Raw genomic sequence first — 19431 nt, 5'->3', positions numbered from 1 at the left:
GCCTTCTAGGACTGTACGTGTGGTTGGTCTCTGGGCCTTCAGGACTGTACGTGTGGTTGGTCTCTGGGCCTTCTAGGACTGTACGTGTGGTTGGTCTCTGGGCCTTCAGGACTGTACGTGTGGTTGGTCTCTGGGCCTTCTAGGACTGTACGTGTGGTTGGTCTCTGGGCCTTTAGTTAAGTGCCCAGGCCAACTCGTAAGTTCTACTGTTGTTCATAATGAAATAGGGCTAGGTCAACTCTAAACTACAAAACCAAAGTAATCAAAATCCCAAATCTCCAAAGTGCCGATGCCAAAATGAAAGAGAGTGTGATTGAATATCTAAACATGTTAGACGAGTGGATGTGATCTTGTGGTCCCGTGTGGCTCAGATGGTAGAGCACGGTGCTTGCAATGTCAGGGTTGTGGGTTCGATTCCCTGCTAAAATGCAAATACTACTATACTATCTTAGCCTACTGGTAACTTCACAGATGGAACTGTTGTACTCCTGAAATGCTTGTCCTGGAATTCCTCAGGGTTAAAACGTGCTGCTATATTCCAGAACTTTAAGAACATTTCAGAATATCAGCATAGACCACCATGAAACACAGCATCACAAAAGTCAGTCTAGGGCACGTCACATTGCGACGTCCCACGTGATTTTCCGCTAACGTTCAGGGGACGTTCCCAGGACTTCATATTGTTTGCCCGGGTACATATTGAACTAAACGAATTCCTCTAATTTATGTTGTCGTTTTTTTTTTTTTAAACAAGTGAGAATGTTATGATCCGACTGTATTTAACATTTGAGCTCAATTGAAGAATTAAAAACAAATGATATCTGGAGTGCTGTTGATGTACTTGGCATGACAGTACGAAATATGATGTATAGTGTCTGGATGTTCCTCTCTGATACCCACGACATCCAGGCCACAGGTTTGTCTAATCTGACCCAGTTTCATGTGTGCCAAGTGGCACCCTATTCCCTATGGGCCTCTGTTCAAAAGTAGTGCACTACGAAGAGAATAGGGTACCGTTTGGGACGCACGATCAGCCACATTCTGAGCGCTTCCAGTAGCCAATGAGAAACAGATTCTCTGCTTCCAGTAGCCAATGAGAAACCGATTCTGTAAATGGTAGAACAGATTTGCCAGTGCACTCACTGTCCTCCAGTGCCTGTACAATATGGTGCACTACAGGATTCACATGTTGCTGTTGGGTTTGGTTTTCTCTATTGTCAACAGAGGAAAATAAAATGCCAGAATTTAGCGGTTATATTTTCATATTTTTCCCCCCATCACAACATTCCTCCAAACGAAATCCTTGGGGGACAGACGGTTCAGAGTTTGTCGTTGTAAATCATACTGGAGCAGAAATTACGAGAAAAAACAACCATTTTCTTGCACATCCAGTAAAGCCTTCCATAGCACCAGTAGGCACGCGTGATGTTTGGGACACATTTTGCAGTTGGTTAAAACTGTAGTAGTATTGACAATATTAGCATCCGCAACTCAATACAACAGTCAAGCACAGCGGAGTTATAAATAATGTGCAACGTTCAGCTCACACTGAGTAGAAACGCAGGGTACAGTAAACCAGGCGTCAAAGACAGGGACGTTGTCTAGCCAAGAAATACAAAAAAACGCAATTAAACCATGCATTTTTACACGATTTAAAATAGAGATCATTAAACCTCTGAATGGTAACATCTTCCCAGTAGTTCGACAAATGAACCAAAACGCTTTAACAAATCAGCATGCTTTGAGAGCAATATTAATTACAGTCATTTTGCATAAACAACATTATTATTGTCCATTCTTATTTTTTTGGTAGCCACGTAAATACGTCAATAGAATCACTTAAGCAACTAGAAGAAACACTATCAGTGCCACAGTCAGACAGCCGCGTAGAACTGTGACTGGAAGACAAGACCAACACAGAACACACAGCCATGTTGTGAGCTGCAACGGGACCGGAACGGACCGGAGTGTCTTATGTCATAGCAAGCTGCTATAGGCTAGCTGCCACATAGAGAAGAGCGACATAGAAATAGAATGACATAGAAAGGGAAAAAGGCCCTTAGGCCACAGCAATTTGATTGGTACACTCAATATGGCCGCCAGTCTTGTCCACCCGTTACGGACCATTGACTTGAATGGGGATGTCCGTTCTAGTCATTCTGTTTCTATGAGAGTAAGACGAGAAGGGAGCAGACAGTCAGTTGTGAACTGATCTGCAGCCCTTGTTCTGCATAGTAAACATTACAATTGGATAGATAGGTCTCTCCCCCCATTCGTAGCCAGGACACGACACAGGACAGGCGTGACAGGGCACAGACAGGGCCCAGGGTTCCTGCTGGATGGAGAGCTGAACGGGGAGGTGGGGGACAGTAACAGAGATGGGAGCAGGGGACAGGGACAGGGGACAGGGACAGAGGATGGGTATGTGGACAGGGACAGGTACGGGGGACAGGGACAGAAAATGGATATGTGGACAGGGACAGGTACGAGGGACAGAAGATGTTTATGTGGACAGGGACAGGTACGAGGGACAGAAGATGTTTATGTGGACAGGGACAGATACGAGGGACAGAAGATGTTTATGTGGACAGGGACAGGTACGAGGGACAGAAGATGGGTATGTGGACAGGGACAGGTACGAGGGACAGAAGATGTTTATGTGGACAGGGACAGGTACGAGGGACAGAAGATGTTTATGTGGACAGGGACAGGTACGAGGGACAGAAGATGTTTATGTGGACAGGGACAGGTACGAGGGACAGAAGATGTTTATGTGGACAGGGACAGGTACGAGGGACAGAAGATGTTTATGTGGACAGGGACAGGTACGAGGGACAGAAGATGTTTATGTGGACAGGGACAGGTACGAGGGACAGAAGATGGTTATGTGGACAGGGACAGGTACGAGGGACAGAAGATGTTTATGTGGACAGGGACAGGTACGAGGGACAGAAGATGTTTATGTGGACAGGGACAGATTACGAGGGACAGAAGATGTTTATGTGGACAGGGACAGGTACGAGGGACAGAAGATGGATATGTGGACAGGGACAGGTACGAGGGACAGAAGATGTTTATGTGGACAGGGACAGGTACGAGGGACAGAAGATGTTTATGTGGACAGGGACAGGTACGAGGGACAGAAGATGGATATGTGGACAGGGACAGGTACGAGGGACAGAAGATGTTTATGTGGACAGGGACAGGTACGAGGGACAGAAGATGTTTATGTGGACAGGGACAGGTACGAGGGACAGAAGATGTTTATGTGGACAGGGACAGGTACGAGGGACAGAAGATGTTTATGTGGACAGGGACAGGTACGAGGGACAGAAGATGGATATGTGGACAGGGACAGGTACGAGGGACAGAGGATGGGTATGTGGACAGGGACAGGTACGAGGGACAGAAGATGTTTATGTGGACAGGGACAGGTATGAGGGACAGAAGATGGATATGTGGACAGGGACAGGTACGAGGGACAGAGGATGGGTATGTGGACAGGGACAGGGACAGGGGACAGGGACAAAAGATGGGTATGTGGACAGGGACAGGTACGAGGGACAGAAGATGGGTATGTGGACATGGACAGGTACGAGGGACAGAAGATGGGTATGTGGACAGGGAGGGCCTCAGGTCTGGTGACAGAAGAGGGTCTCTTTGGTGTGCAGAAGGGAACATGTGATCTGAGTGCATATGTGTGTGTGCTGGCGTGTATATCAAGTGTACTGTGTGTATGTGTGTGTGTATGCTGCAGACGAGGTTCTGTATGTATTACAGGGACCTAACATCACATGACTAACGCTAAGGCCACTCGTGGTGATATCTCCTGCCATTCTTCTTTCTCTCCTTCTGCAGGTGCTCCAGCTCTGCTTCGTACATCATCTCCTGCATCAGGTACTTCTCCCTCCGCATGCGGTCACACAGACTCTTGGGCATGTCTGGGATCAGGTACGCGATGAACGACTTGATGCCAAACACCAGGTGCTGCGGGAGGCAATAGAGGAAGAAGACTTTGTTGTCCCATTGTCATTTTCAGATCACAGAAAATCAACACAGGCAAACAAACTCCCTGAGGGGTTTTAAGGGGTAGGTTCCTTGCTCAAGGGAATATGGGCAGGACATAGCATCTGGGATATCTAGAATCCCCAGAGGACTGGTAAACCTCCAATTTAAGCCTACTAGAAAGTGTGTGCCCTCAGGCCCTGAGGGAAGCAAAAGTTATTCCCCTACCTAAGAATAGTAAAGCCCCCTTAACTGGCTCAAATAGCCGACCAATCAGCCTGTTTCCAACACTTAGTAAACTTTAGGAAAAAATGTTGTTGACCAGATAAAATGCTATTTTACAGTAAACAAATTGACAACAGACTTTCAGCACGCTTATAGGGAAGGACATTCAACAAGCACAGCACTTACACAAATGACTGATGATTGGCTGAGAGAAATTGATGATAAAAAGTTTGTGGGGGCTGTTTTGTTAGACTTCAGTGTGGCTTTTGACATTATCGATCATAGTCTGTTGCTGGAAAAACGTATGTGTTATGGCTTTATACCCCCTGCTATATTGTGGATAAAGAGTTACCTGTCTAACAGAACACAGAGGGTGTTCTTTAACAGAAGCCTCTCCAACAAAATCCAGGTAGAATCAGGAATTCCCCAGGGCAGCTGTCTAGGCCCCTTACTTTTTTCAATCTTTACTAACGACATGCCACTAACTTTGAGTAAAGCCAGTATGTCTATGTATGAGGATGACTCAACACTATACACGTCAGCTACCACAGCGACTGAAATGACAGCAACACTTAACAAAGAGCTGCAGTTAGTTTCAGAATGGGTGGCAAGGAATAAGTTAGTCCTAAATATTTCAAAAACTAAAAGCATTGTTTTGGGACAAATCATTCACTAAACCCTAAACCTCAACTAAATCTTGTAATGAATAATGTGGAAATTGAGCAAGTTGAGGAGACTAAATTGCATGGAGTAACCCAGGATTGTAAACTGTCATGGTCAAAACATATTGATACAACAGTAGCTAGGATGGGGAGAAGTCTGTCTATAATAAAGCACTGCTCTGCCTTCTTAACAACACTATCAACAAGGCAGGTCCTACAGGCCCTAGTTTTGTCGCACCTGGACTACTGTTCAGTCGTGTGGTCAGGTGCCACAAAGAGGGACTTAGGAAAATTGCAATTGGCTCAGAACAGGGCAGCACGGCTGGCCCTTGGATGTACACAGAGAGCTGGCATTAATATTATGCATGTCAATCTCTCCTGGCTCAAAGTGGAGGAGAGATTGACTTCATCACTACTTGTATTTGTGAGAGGTATTGACATGTTGAATGCACCGAGCTGTCTGTTTGAACTACTGGCGCACAGCTCGGACACCCTGCCTGAAACACCTAATCAGTGTCTGAGACAGAGACAGAGATCAATACAGACAGACAGACAGACAGAGATCAAGACAGACAGAGCGTGGGCGTACTGACATACCTCAGAGACGAAGATTAAGGTGAGTCTTGCAGCCAGGACGTGCCAGACAGACAGACAGACAGACAGACAGACAGAGCGTGGGCGTACTGACGTACCTCGAAGACTATGATGAAGGCTAGTCTTGCAGCCAGGACGTGCCAGACAGACAGACAGACACACAGACAGACAGACAGACAGACAGAGCGTGGGCGTGCTGACCTACCTCGAAGACTATGATGAAGGCTAGTCTTGCAGCCAGGACGTGCCAGACAGACAGACAGACAGACAGACAGACAGACAGACAGAGCGTGGGCGTGCTGACCTACCTCGAAGACTATGATGAAGGCTAGTCTTGCAGCCAGGACGTGCCAGAACTGCAGAGTGAAGTCGTACGGTACTGGGCTCCAGGGGGAGGCTCTGTAGTCTCTGTACCTGCAGTATCTACTCTGCTCCTCACTCACGTTCCAGCGCACGCCCATGTCAAACACCGACAGGCTGCTGTTCATGTAGCCTCGCAGACACCTGCCATGGAGAGAGATGGGGGGGGTCAGAAACCAAGACACCGACAGGCTGCTGTTCATGTAGCCTCGCAGACCCCTGCCACGGAGAGAGATGGGGGGGTCAGAAACCAAGACACCGACAGGCTGCTGTTCATATAGCCTCGCAGACACCTGCCATGGAGAGAGATGGGGGGTCAGAAACCAAGACACCGACAGGCTGCTGTTCATGTAGCCTCGCAGACCCCTGCCACGGAGAGAGATGGGGGGTCAGAAACCAAGACACCGACAGGCTGCTGTTCATGTAGCCTCGCAGACCCCTGCCATGGAGAGAGATGGGGGTCAGAAACCAAGACACCGACAGGCTGCTGTTCATGTAGCCTCGCAGACCCCTGCCATGGAGAGAGATGGGGGGTCAGAAACCAAGACACCGACAGGCTGCTGTTCATGTAGCCTCGCAGACCCCTGCCATGGAGAGAGATGGGGGGTCAGAAACCAAGACACCGACAGGCTGCTGTTCATGTAGCCTCGCAGACCCCTGCCATGGAGAGAGATGGGGGGGTCAGAAACACAGACACCGACAGGCTGCTGTTCATGTAGCCTCGCAGACCCCTGCCATGGAGAGAGATGGGGGGGTCAGAAACCCAGACACCGACAGGCTGCTGTTCATGTAGCCTCGCAGACCCCTGCCATGGAGAGAGATGGGGGGTCAGAAACCAAGGCAAACTGGAACACAAACTGGAACACAAACTGGAACACAAACTGGAACACATGAACCAAGGAACCAAATCTTGTGTGCGATAACTAACTAGAGACTAGTGTGGCTGTAGAATGGTCTGCCCTTGATGTAGGGTTGGGTAGGTTACTTTCTAAATGTAATCCGTAACAGTTGCTAGTTACCTGTCCAAAATTGTAATCAGTAATGTAACTTTTGGATTACCCAAACTCAGTAACATCATCTGATTACTTTCAGTTACTTTTGGATGACTTTCCCCTTAAGAGGCATTAGAAGAAGACACAAATGAATATCACCAATTTAACTCTATTGCAGGATAAATCAATGTTGGAGTTTACATAGCTGACCATAAATGGATGTTGCATTTGACTTTATGGGTTGGTAATGTACAGCTTCGTAAGAAGCATTTCAAGGTCCTGGAGTGGCCTAGCCAGTCTCCAGATCTCAACCCCATAGAAAATCTTTGGAGGGAGTTGAAACAGCTCTTTGGTCTTGGCCATAGTGGAGTTTGGAGTGTGACTGTTTGAGGTTGTGGACAGGTGTCTTTTATACTGATAACAAGTTCAAACAGGTGCCATTAATACAGGTAACGAGTGGAGGACAGAGGAGCCTCTTAAAGAAGAAGTTACAGGTCTGTGAGAGCCAGAAATCTTGCTTGTTTGTAGGTGACCAAATACTTATTTTCCACCATGATTTGCAAATAAATTCATAAAAAATCCTACAATGTGATTTTCTGGATTTATTTTTCTCAATTTGTCTGTCATAGTTGACGTGTACCTATGATGAAAATTACAGGCCTCTCTCATCTTTTTAAGTGGGAGAACTTGCACAATTGGTGGCTGACTAAATACTTTTTTCCCCCACTGTAACAAAGTATTGAGAAACTTTTGTTATTGACCAAATACTTATTTTCCACCATAATTTGCAAATAAATTCATTAAAAATCCTACAATGTGATTTTCTGGATTTTTTTTCTCATTTTGTCTGTCATAGTTGACGTGCACCTATGATGAAAATTACAGGCCTCTCTCATCTTTTTAAGTGGGAGAACTTGCACAATTGGTGGCTGACTAAATACTTTTTTTCCCCACTGTATATAACTGTAGCATAGACTAATGCTGCAGCAAATGTAGGCCTACCTCTCACAATAAAATAGGTTACCATGATGACATGATAGGTCTACATAATGAGATGGGCTGTCGGTCCCCACCCTGAGCATTGATAATTCATCATGCAGTGACCCGAGAGAAAGCCGTAGAGAATCCAGATTTAGACTTTGCATATAACTTAACAGTTCCATTTCACGTCATGCTGTTCATATAAATAATTTATTATAATTTACTGGTTTCTCACAGTTATTTATCCCAGGAAAAGGGAGTGGTCCTGGGAGGTAAATCTCGGTAACCGGTTCGTTCAACCCTACAACAGACGCATATCTGTATCCTAGTATGTGAAATCCATAGATTAGAGGCCTAATGAATTTATTTCAATTGACTGATTTCCTCATATGAACTGTAACTCAGTAAAATATTTGAAAATGTTGCGTTTATATATTTTTTCTGTATAAATAATATTGGTCTGTCTGCAAAAACCTGTAACATTCATCTGTATGCAGATTGCCCCTACTGCTGACCAGGATAAATTAGAACGGCAATCTGATTTTGTTGCCTTGCAGAAAGCCCTTGTTTATTTAAAATGGGTACTTAATGCGGAAAAAACTAAATGTATGTTGTTTTCTAATTCTCTTAGAAATATTTCAGATGGTTTACACATTTATGCATTGGATGGTTCTCTCATGGAGCAGGTTCCCGCCTATAAATATCTGGGCTTTTAAATTGACAAAAATGTTACGTAAAAAAAAAAAAACATACGGATGAGCTAGTTAAGAAGCTGAGATTTAAAAGTAGGCTTCTTTTATAGAAATAGATCATGCCTCTCCCTAAACAGCAGGAAGCAGATTATACAGACATTATGGTGACACCATTTACCAGAATGCAACAGCCACTATTCTAAAACACTTGGATGCAGTGTACCATAGCGCAGTTCGCTTTATCACAGGTGACAGGTTTATATATATATATCTTTTTAATTTTTTAAAAAGAATATTTGATTTTAAATTTACAAACAATGTCTACATCTCCTCTGCTCAGAGCCACATGCTCACATCCCCACTGCCTGCATTATTGTTTGCCACTTGGCCTTAAATTGTACCGGATTAAAAGTACATTTACATTGTAAAACTTCTGACAGCCAACTTTCTAGCTCCGCCCATAACTTTTGGACTTCATAGCATTCCCAGAAGGCATGGATTATTGGGAATGGAGTCATTGTTAGCTTTACACTTGAGACATGACTCTGCCGTTGTGCTGTAGAATTTGTGAATTTTGTCTCTTGTATAATACATTCTATACGTTGGTTTTTTACTGGATTACATCTTAGCTAATAACTGTCATTTCGTTAGGTATGCTCCAACTTTCCCTCCATTTTGTGCCAACATCAGTTCTTTTTAAGTCTTGGTTCCAATAGTTTCTATTTTTTTTTCTAAGAAATTGTCGGTTGGATAGGTTTTGTGTATCTTACCTCAAATAAGATTCCCTCAAGGTTGCTCTGATGTCCAAAAAGATTTCAAAATCGAAATTTCGTGATATGCACTTTTTCATTCTGTCATGGAAATAAATGTATTTCCTGTTACCAAGTCATTTTACGGTTTCTATTCCTTTAGTTTTCCACGTGGACCAATTTATCGGTGAATTCTGAAAAGCTATCCAAGGATTGTTCCATAAAGTTGTGTTTTTAGGGAGTGATATTGTTTATTGTAGAATACGTTTCATTTTCTTCCATATTGTTATAGTGTTCTTAACTATGAAGTTGTTCATGTTCTAAGCTTTATCCTTTGAACAGGTGACAAGTTTAATACTCATCACTGCATCCTTTATCAGAAGGTCGGCTGGACGGCTCTAAATTCCCATGGATCACTTCATTTCTCCCTTTTTGTTTACAAAGCTCTGCTGCACAAACTTCCAACATATCTCACTTCTCTGTTAGAGTATATAAATACGAGGCATCAAACCCACTCACAGGGTTGGTTAACTCTTGAGGTCCCTCGTGTTGCTACCATCCTAGGTAAATCAGCCTTTAGTTTGAATAATTTGCTATCCTCATTACATCTTGAGGCCCTGGTGCCAAGAGGGCAGTTTAGAACGCTGATGCGGAATGAATTCACTGAGGTTTGTGAGTGTTTTGGTTGGTTGTAATAACGTATTTGTGTTGTTGAAATGTAGCGTATCTGCAACGGCTGTATCTTGTAGATTATCTTTGATGTTTTATTGAATGATCATGTTGATTTGTGAATTGTTTGTTCTCAGGGCACCGTTGAGAAAGAGACCCTGCTCTCAATTGGGCTCATCTGAATAAATAAAAGCTAAAAATACGATGGACTCTTACCAACTGAGCCACAACAACCAACTAATACCGTGACACAAAGTGTCCCTGTAGAATGGCCAGAGCATTCTTTAAATGAACCGACGCCACAAGGTATAATCTGAGTGGATAGATGGACCTACTTCTCGTGGTGGTATCCCTTGTCCACACAGGGTCCGTATCTGAACGCGTAGACGAAGCGGGGGATGTAGTCGGAGGTGATGGCGATGACGAAGGCGTTGGTGATGACAGCCAGCACGCCGATCCCCTCCAGGATACCGTACCAGATACCTGATGGGAGAACACAGCAGCACATTGGGCAACATGCTTCTACTCTCTAGCTATCTTTACCAGTAATCTAAAGCTACTCTGGGGGAGGAAGTGTTCAATTCTCAACTGAACAGCAGATACTTTGTCTCCATCGCTCTCAAACGCTCTTGGTAAAATCCCTGCCTCCACTTGCACCTCAGGACAGTTTCCCCATCTGATTAGCATTGTGTAATACACTTAACAGATGGAAGAAATAACTGACCTATATCTGTGGCTGTATTACTGACCTATATATGTGGCTGTATTACTGACCTATATATGTGGCTGTATTACTGACCTATATCTGTGGCTGTATTACTGACCTATATCTGTGGCTGTATTACTGACCTATATCTGTGGCTGTATTACTGACCTATATCTGTGGCTGTATTACTGACCTATATCTGTGCCTGTATTACTGACCTATATCTGTGGCTGTATTACTGACCTATATCTGTGGCTGTATTACTGACCTATATCTGTGGCTGTATTACTGACCTATATCTGTGGCTGTATTACTGACGTATGTCTGTGGCTGTATTACTGACCTATATCTGTGGCTGTATTACTGACCTATATCTGTGGCTGTATTACTGACCTATATCTGCGGCTGTATTACTGACCTATATCTGTGGCTGTATTACTGACCTATATCTGTGGCTGTATTACTGACCTATATCTGCGGCTGTATTACTGACCTATATCTGTGGCTGTATTACTGAACTATATCTGCGGCTGTATTACTGACCTATATCTGTGGCTGTATTACTGACCTATATCTGTGGCTGTATTACTGACCTATATCTGCGGCTGTATTACTGACCTATATCTGTGGCTGTATTACTGACCTATATCTGTGGCTGTATTACTGACCTATATCTGTGGCTGTATTACTGACCTATATCTGTGGCTGTATTACTGACCTATATCTGTGGCTGTATTACTGACCTATATCTGTGGCTGTATTACTGACCTATATCTGTGGCTGTATTACTGACGTATGTCTGTGGCTGTATTACTGACCTATATCTGTGGCTGTATTACTGAGCTATATCTGTGGCTGTATTACTGACCTATATCTGTGGCTGTATTACTGACCTATATCTGTGGCTGTATTACTGACCTATATCTGTGGCTGTATTACTGACCTATATCTGTGGCTGTATTACTGACCTATATCTGTGGCTGTATTACTGACCTATATCTGTGGCTGTATTACTGACGTATGTCTGTGGCTGTATTACTGACCTATATCTGTGGCTGTATTACTGAGCTATATCTGTGGCTGTATTACTGACCTATATCTGTGGCTGTATTACTGACCTATATCTGTGGCTGTATTACTGACCTATATCTGTGGCTGTATTACTGACCTATATCTGTGGCTGTATTACTGACGTATGTCTGTGGCTGTATTACTGACCTATATCTGTGGCTGTATTACTGAGCTATATCTGTGGCTGTATTACTGAGCTATATCTGTGGCTGTATTACTGACCTATATCTGTGGCTGTATTACTGACCTATATCTGTGGCTGTATTACTGACCTATATCTGTGGCTGTATTACTGACCTATATCTGTGGCTGTATTACTGACCTATATCTGTGGCTGTATTACTGACGTATGTCTGTGGCTGTATTACTGACCTATATCTGTGGCTGTATTACTGAGCTATATCTGTGGCTGTATTACTGACCTATATCTGCGGCTGTATTACTGACCTATATCTGCGGCTGTATTACTGACCTATATCTGTGGCTGTATTACTGACCTATATCTGTGGCTGTATTACTGACCTATATCTGTGGCTGTATTACTGACGTATGTCTGTGGCTGTATTACTGACCTATATCTGTGGCTGTATTACTGACCTATATCTGTGGCTGTATTACTGACCTATATCTGCGGCTGTATTACTGACCTATATCTGCGGCTGTATTACTGACCTATATCTGTGGCTGTATTACTGACCTATATCTGTGGCTGTATTACTGACCTATATCTGTGGCTGTATTACTGACCTATATCTGTGGCTGTATTACTGACCTATATCTGCGGCTGTATTACTGACCTATATCTGTGGCTGTATTACTGACCTATATCTGTGGCTGTATTACTGACCTATATCTGTGGCTGTATTACTGACCTATATATGTGGCTGTATTACTGACCTATATCTGTGGCTGTATTACTGACCTATATCTGTGGCTGTATTACTGACCTATATCTGTGGCTGTATTACTGACCTATATCTGTGGCTGTATTACTGACCTAAATCTGTGGCTGTATTACTGACCTATATCTGTGGCTGTATTACTGACCTATATCTGTGGCTGTATTACTGACGTATGTCTGTGGCTGTATTACTGACCTATATCTGTGGCTGTATTACTGACCTATATCTGTGGCTGTATTACTGATCTATATCTGACCTATATCTGTACCTATATCTGACCTATATCTGACCTATATCTGTGGCCAGTAACCGAAAGGTCGCTGGTTCTAATCCCCAAGCCGACTAGGTGAAAAATCTGTCGATGTGCCCTTAAGCAAGGCACTTAACCCTAATTGCTCATGTAAGTCGCTCTGGATAAGAGCGTCTGCTAAATGACAAAAAATAATAAAATAAAATAAATAAATAAATCTGTGGCTGTATTACTGACCTATATCTGTGGTGTATTACTGACCTATATCTGTGGCTGTATTACTGACCTATATCTGTGGCTGTATTACTGACCTATATCTGTGGTGTATTACTGACCTATATCTGCGGCTGTATTACTGACCTATGTCTGTGGCTCTGGCAGGCATGGGTCTCCTCCACTGGGTGACAAACTTGTAGGCGTCCAGTCGTATCTCGATGATGTTGTTGAGCAGAGCCAGGAGAGGAGCCAATGGGAACGCAGCCACAAAGATGGTGGTGAAACCAAACTGGAGAACTGAGAAGAAGAAGAAGAAGAAGAAGAAGAAGAAGAAGAAGAAGAAGAAGAAGAAGAAGAAGAAGAAGAAGAAGAAGAAGAAGAAGAAGAAGAAGAAGAAGAAGAAGAAGAAGAAGAAGAAGAAGAAGAAGAAGAAGAAGAAGAAGAAGAAATGGTTATAATGGTGGGTTTGAACATCCTGTTGTTGACCTCAGCAGAATACTAACATCCTGTGTTTGACCTCAGCAGAATACTAACATCCTGTGTTTGACCTCAGCAGAAGACTAACTTCCTCTGTTTGACCTCAGTAGAAGACTAACTCAATACAGGCAAAGGGCAATGTCACAGATTTAACAACAACCACATTGTATTTTTATTTTTTTTAAGAACCCCCACAGAACAATCAAGAACCACATTTAAATAAGCGTTATTCTCTGGGCTTTGTACTAAACTGTAACATTTTTATATCAAAAAAAAAAATCTAAACAGTAAAATGTACCATTTATTTAACAATTACTTAACCAGGCAAGTAATTTGAAAAGCAGCTTATTTATTTCAAGGTAACATAGCTGATATGTCTTACCCATCTCCAGGTACTCGTCCACCAGTCCGTGGGCGTTCATGGGCTGCAGGTTCCAGTCTTTGTCCCATTGAGGAAGCTGTACTTTGTTCTCCACATTCTGTCCCCCTCGTATCCTCTCTTCCCTCTCTGTCTGCTTGATCTTCCTCCGAGACCACCAGTTCTGAAGCAGACTGAAAAGAGAGGGGGGGGAGAGAGAGAGAGACAGAGAGAGAGAGAGAGAGAGAGAGAGAGAGAGAGAGAGAGAGAGAGAGAGAGAGAGAGAGAGAGAGAGAGAGATTGAGAGAGAGAGAGACAGAGATCGAGAGAGAGACAGAGATCGAGAGAGACAGAGATCGAGAGAGAGTGAGAGATTGAGTGAGAGAGAGAGACAAAGATTAACAAATTCAATCCCTTCTAGACAATTTCCTGGACAAAATGTTTCACTGTAATAGTGAAGGTGTAAACTTGGCAGTAGAATACCTATATAGTATATTTGACCTCTCAGCTTCCCTATCAAATCTAAAAATGTCAAGCAGACAACCTAAGAAAATTAACAACAATGACAAATGGTTTGATGAAGAACGCAAAAACCTAAGAAGGAAATTGAGAAACCTTTCCAACCAAAAACATAGAGACCCAGAAAACCTGAGCCTACGCCTTTACAATGGTGAATCACTAAAACAATACAGAAATACACTACGGAAAAAGAAGGAACAGCACGTCAGAAATCTGCACAAAGTAATTGAAGAATCCATAGAAAACACACACATTTCTTTCCACAGGGCCGTGGGGTGAGACAGGGATGAAGCTTAAGCCCCACCCTCTTCAACATATATATCAACGAATTGGCGAGGGCACTAGAACAGTCTGCAGCACCCGGCCTCACCCTACTAGAATCTGAAGTCAAATGTCTACTGTTTGCTGATGATCTGGTGCTTCTGTCCACAACCAAGGAGGGCCTACGGCAGCACCTAGATCTTCTGCACAGATTCTGTCAGACCTGGACCCTCACAGTATATCTCAGTAAGACAAAAATAATGGTATTCCAAAAAAGGTCCAGTTGCCAGGACCACGAATACAAATTCCATCTAGACACCATTGCCCTAGAGCACACAAAAAACGATACATACCTCGGTCTAAACATCAGCGCCACAGGTAACTTCCACAAAGCTGTGAACGATCTGAGAGACAAGTCAAGAAGGGCCTTCTATGCCATCAAAAGGAACATTAAATCTGACATACCAATTAGGATCTGGCTAATAATACTTGAATCAGTTATAGAACCCATTGCCCTTTATGGTTGTGAGGTCTGGGGTCTGCTCACGAACCAAGAATTCACAAAATGGGACAAACACCAAATTGAGACTCTGCATGCAGAATTCTGCAAAAATATCCTCAGTGTACAACATAAAACACCAAATAATGCATGCAGAGCAGAATTAGGCCGATACCCGCTAATGATCAAAAATCCAGAAAAGAGCCGTTAAATTCTACAACCACCTAAAAGGAAGCGATTCCCAAACCTTCCATAACAAAGCCATCACCTACAGAAATAAACCTGGAGAAGAGCCCCCTAAGCAAGCTGGTCCTGGGGCTCTGTTCACAAACACAAACAGACCCCACAGAGCCCCAGCACAGCAACACAATTAGAACCAACAAAATCATGAGAAAACAAAAAGATAATTACTTGACACATTGGAAAGAATTAGAGCAAACTAGAATGCTATTTGGCCATAAAGAGAGAGTACACAGTGGCAGAATACATGACTAACTAAGGAAATCTTTGACTATGTACAGTTCAGTGAGCATAGCCTTGCTATTGAGAAAGGCTCCCGAAGGCAGACTTGGCTCTCAAGAGAAGACAGGCTATGTGCACACAGCCCACAAAATGAGGTGAAAACTGAGCTGCACTTCCTAACCTTCTGCCAAATGTATGACCATATTAGAGACACATATTTCCCTCAGATTACACAGACCCAAAAATCTAATTTTGATAAACTCCCATATATATTGGGTGAAATACCACAGTGTGCAATCACAGCAGCAAGATTTGTGACCTGTTGCCACAAGAAAAGAGCAACCAGTGAAGAACAAACACCATTGTAAATACAACCCATATTTATGTTTCTTTATTTTCCTTTTTGTACTTTAACTTTAATTAATACATTTTTTTATATTGTATCTTTTTGGGGGGTAGATCAGCTTTAATATTGCAGATAGATTGTAACTTCCATCAATGTAATTGTCTGCATCACTTTTTTTTCTCGCAAATATACATACATATACATATATACAGTGGGGAGAACAAGTATTTGATACACTGCCGATTTTGCAGGTTTTCCTACTTACAAAGCATGTAGAAGTCTGTAATTTTTTATCATAGGTACACTTCAACTGTGAGATGGAATCTAAAACAAAAATCCAGAAAATCACATTGTATGATTTTTAAGTAATTAATTTGCATTTTATTGCATGACATAAGTATTTGATCACCTACCAACCAGTAAGAATTCCGGCTCTCACAGACCAGTTAGTTTTTCTTTAAGAAGCCCTCCTGTTCTCCTCTCATTACCTATATTAACTGCACCTGTTTGAACTCGTTACCTTTATAAAAGACACCTGTCCACACACTCAATCAAACAGACTCCAACCTCTCCACAATGGCCAAGACCAGAGAGCTGTGTAAGGACATCAGGGATAAAATTGTAGACCTGCACAAGGCTGGGATGGGCTACAGGACAATAGGCAAGCAGCTTGGTGAGAAGGCAACAACTGTTGGCGCAATTATTAGAAAATGGAAGAAGTTCAAGATGACGGTCAATCACCCTCGGTCTGGGGCTCCATGCAAGATCTCACCTCGTGGGGCATCAATTATCATGAGGAAGGTGAGGTATCAGCCCAGAACTACACGGCAGGACCTGGTCAATGACCTGAAGAGAGCTGGGACCACAGTCTCAAAGAAAACCATTAATAACACACTACGCCGTCATGGATTAAAATCCTGCAGTGCACGCAAGGTCCCCCTGCTCAAGTCAGCGCATGTCCAGGCCCGTCTGAAGTTTGCCAATGACCATCTGGATGATCCAGAGGAGGAATGGGAGAAGGTCATGTGGTCTGATGAGACAAAAATAGAGCTTTTTGGTCAAAACTCCACTCGCCGTGTTTGGAGGAAGAAGAAGGATGAGTACAACCCCAAGAACACCATCCCAACCGTGAAGCATGGAGGTGGAAACATCATTCTTTGGGGATGCTTTTCTGCAAAGGGGACAGGACGACTGCACCGTATTGAGGGGAGGATGGATGGGGCCATGTATAGCGAGATCTTTGCCAACAACCTCCTTCCCTCAGTAAGAGCATTGAAGATGGGTCGTGGCTGGGTCTTCCAGCATGACAACAACCCGAAACACACAGCCAGGGCAACTAAGGAGTGGCTCCGTAAGAAGCATCTCAAGGTCCTGGAGTGGCCTAGCCAGTCTCCAGACCTGAACCCAATAGAAAATCTTTGGAGGGGGCTGAAAGTCCGTATTGCCCAGCGACAGCCCCGAAACCTGAAGGATCTGGAGAAGGTCTGTATGGAGGAGTGGGCCAAAATCCCTGCTGCAGTGTGTGCAAACCTGGTCAAGACCTACAGGAAACGTATGATCTCTGTAATTGCAAACAAAGGTTTCTGTACCAAATATTAAGTTCTGCTTTTCTGATGTATCAAATACTTATGTCATGCAATAAAATGCAAATTAATTACTTAAAAATCATACAATGTGATTTTTCTGGATTTTTGTTTTAGATTCCGTCTCTCACAGTTGAAGTGTACCTATGATAAAAATTACAGACCTCTACATGCTTTGTAAGTAGGAAAACCTGCAAAATTGGCAGTGTATCAAATACTTGCTCTCCCCACTGTATGTTCTTTAATGCAGGGCCGACAGACAAGTTCCTTACTTTTTCCCCCTTCCACTTTCCTCTTCCATTTTTGCGGTAATGCTGCAATTATTTGGTTGTAATTTTGGGTAGAGCAGACATTTCTATATGTTTTTGTTAGCTGCATGTGCGACATAACTCCACCAGTCCTACCTAAATATATATTTTATGAAAATTGTGCCTTTTTTATTTTTATATAAAAAAATACTGGCTTTTTATCAACTAGTATATTTGAGTTTAACCACAATATTTGTTGCATTATTTGTTCTGTCGTTTTTGGAGGATTAAATTGAAATTGCAACCAACTTTCTATGGCTTGTTTTAGAAATAGTGATATTTGGGAGATGATTTCCTTTTCAAATAACTGAAAGTGAGAGGTTGTAATCTGAATAAAGGGGAAAAAAGCCATTCTTGAACATGGGGTGAGACAATCTTACTAATTTGATAGAGAACCAGTTCGGATTTAAGTATAACTTTTGTATGATTGAAGCTTTTAGTGAGAGGTCTAATGCTTTAATATTTAATAATTTCTGTCCTCCGAATTCATATTCATTATATAAATAGGCCCGTTTAATTTTGTCTGGCTTGCCAAATATTTTTTTCTCATATAATTTAAAAAACTGTTCGCTAGGTGTAGGCAAGAACATAGGCAAATAGGTAAACTGGGATAATACTAAAGAGTTAATCAGGGTGATTTTTCCACAAATAAACAGGTATTTATCTTTCCATGGTAGCAAGATCTTATCTATTTTTGCTAACTTTCTATTAACATTTATTGGAGTGAGATCATTTATTTCATTTGGGATATGTATTCCGAGTATATCCACATCACCATCAGACCATTCTATTGGTAAACTACATGGTAATGTAAAATTTTTATTTTTTAGTGATCCAATACGTAATATAGTACATTTATCATAATTTGGTTGTAATCCAGAGAGGTTAGAAAATGTATCTAGATCCTCTATGAGGCTGTGGAGGCAATTCAGTTTTGGATTTTTAAGAAAACATTAATCATCAGCGTACATTGACACCTTTGTTTTTAAGCCCTGGATTTCTAATACCTTGATATTATTGTTGGATCTGATTTTAATAACTAACATTTCGATGGCCATAATAAATAGATATGTCGATAGTGGACAACCTTGTTTTACTCCTCTTGACAGTTTAAAACTTTCTGAGAAATAGCCATTATTTACTATTTTACACCTAGGGTTACTATACATGATTTTAACCCATTTTATAAGAGATTCTCCAAAATCCAAATGCTCCAGGCATTTATATATAAATTCAAGTTGTACTTTATCAAAAGCCTTTTCAAAGTCTGCTATGAATACCAGGCCTGGTTTCCCATATTTTTCATAGTGTTCTATTGTTTCCAATACTTGCCTTATATTATCTCCAATGTATCGTCCATGTAAAAAACCTGTCTGATTAGAATGAATAATGTCCGACAATACCTTTTTAATTCTATGCGCTATACATTTTGCACATTATTACAACACTGTATACAGACATAATATGTTTATTTCACTTTTGTTTATGATCTATTTCACTTGCTTTGGCAATGTTAACATATATTTCCCATGCCAATAAAGCCC

At 42.3% G+C, this 19431-nt stretch overlaps 1 protein-coding gene across 1 annotated transcript in view; it reads right to left on the bottom strand.

The window, feature by feature from the left end:
- Positions 1-2982: 2982 nt before the first annotated feature.
- The window catches only part of LOC121540742 (anoctamin-3), a 90367-nt gene continuing 73918 nt past the window's right edge, over positions 2983-19431 (bottom strand). The window contains exons 21-25 of the mRNA XM_045217615.1: positions 13934-14103; positions 13219-13371; positions 10265-10412; positions 5795-5990; positions 2983-3987 (exon numbers count right to left, since the gene is read on the bottom strand). Of these exons, the coding sequence (XP_045073550.1) occupies positions 3805-3987; positions 5795-5990; positions 10265-10412; positions 13219-13371; positions 13934-14103 (850 nt within the window). The 3' untranslated portion in view covers positions 2983-3804. The remainder of the gene's footprint in view (positions 3988-5794; positions 5991-10264; positions 10413-13218; positions 13372-13933; positions 14104-19431) is intronic.

The sequence above is a fragment of the Coregonus clupeaformis genome, unplaced genomic scaffold (assembly GCF_020615455.1).
Source record: "Coregonus clupeaformis isolate EN_2021a unplaced genomic scaffold, ASM2061545v1 scaf1147, whole genome shotgun sequence".
In the NCBI taxonomy this organism is placed as follows: domain Eukaryota; kingdom Metazoa; phylum Chordata; class Actinopteri; order Salmoniformes; family Salmonidae; genus Coregonus; species Coregonus clupeaformis.
The sequence above is the reverse complement of the archived record's forward strand: the minus strand, read 5'-3'. Positions and strand labels throughout refer to the sequence as shown.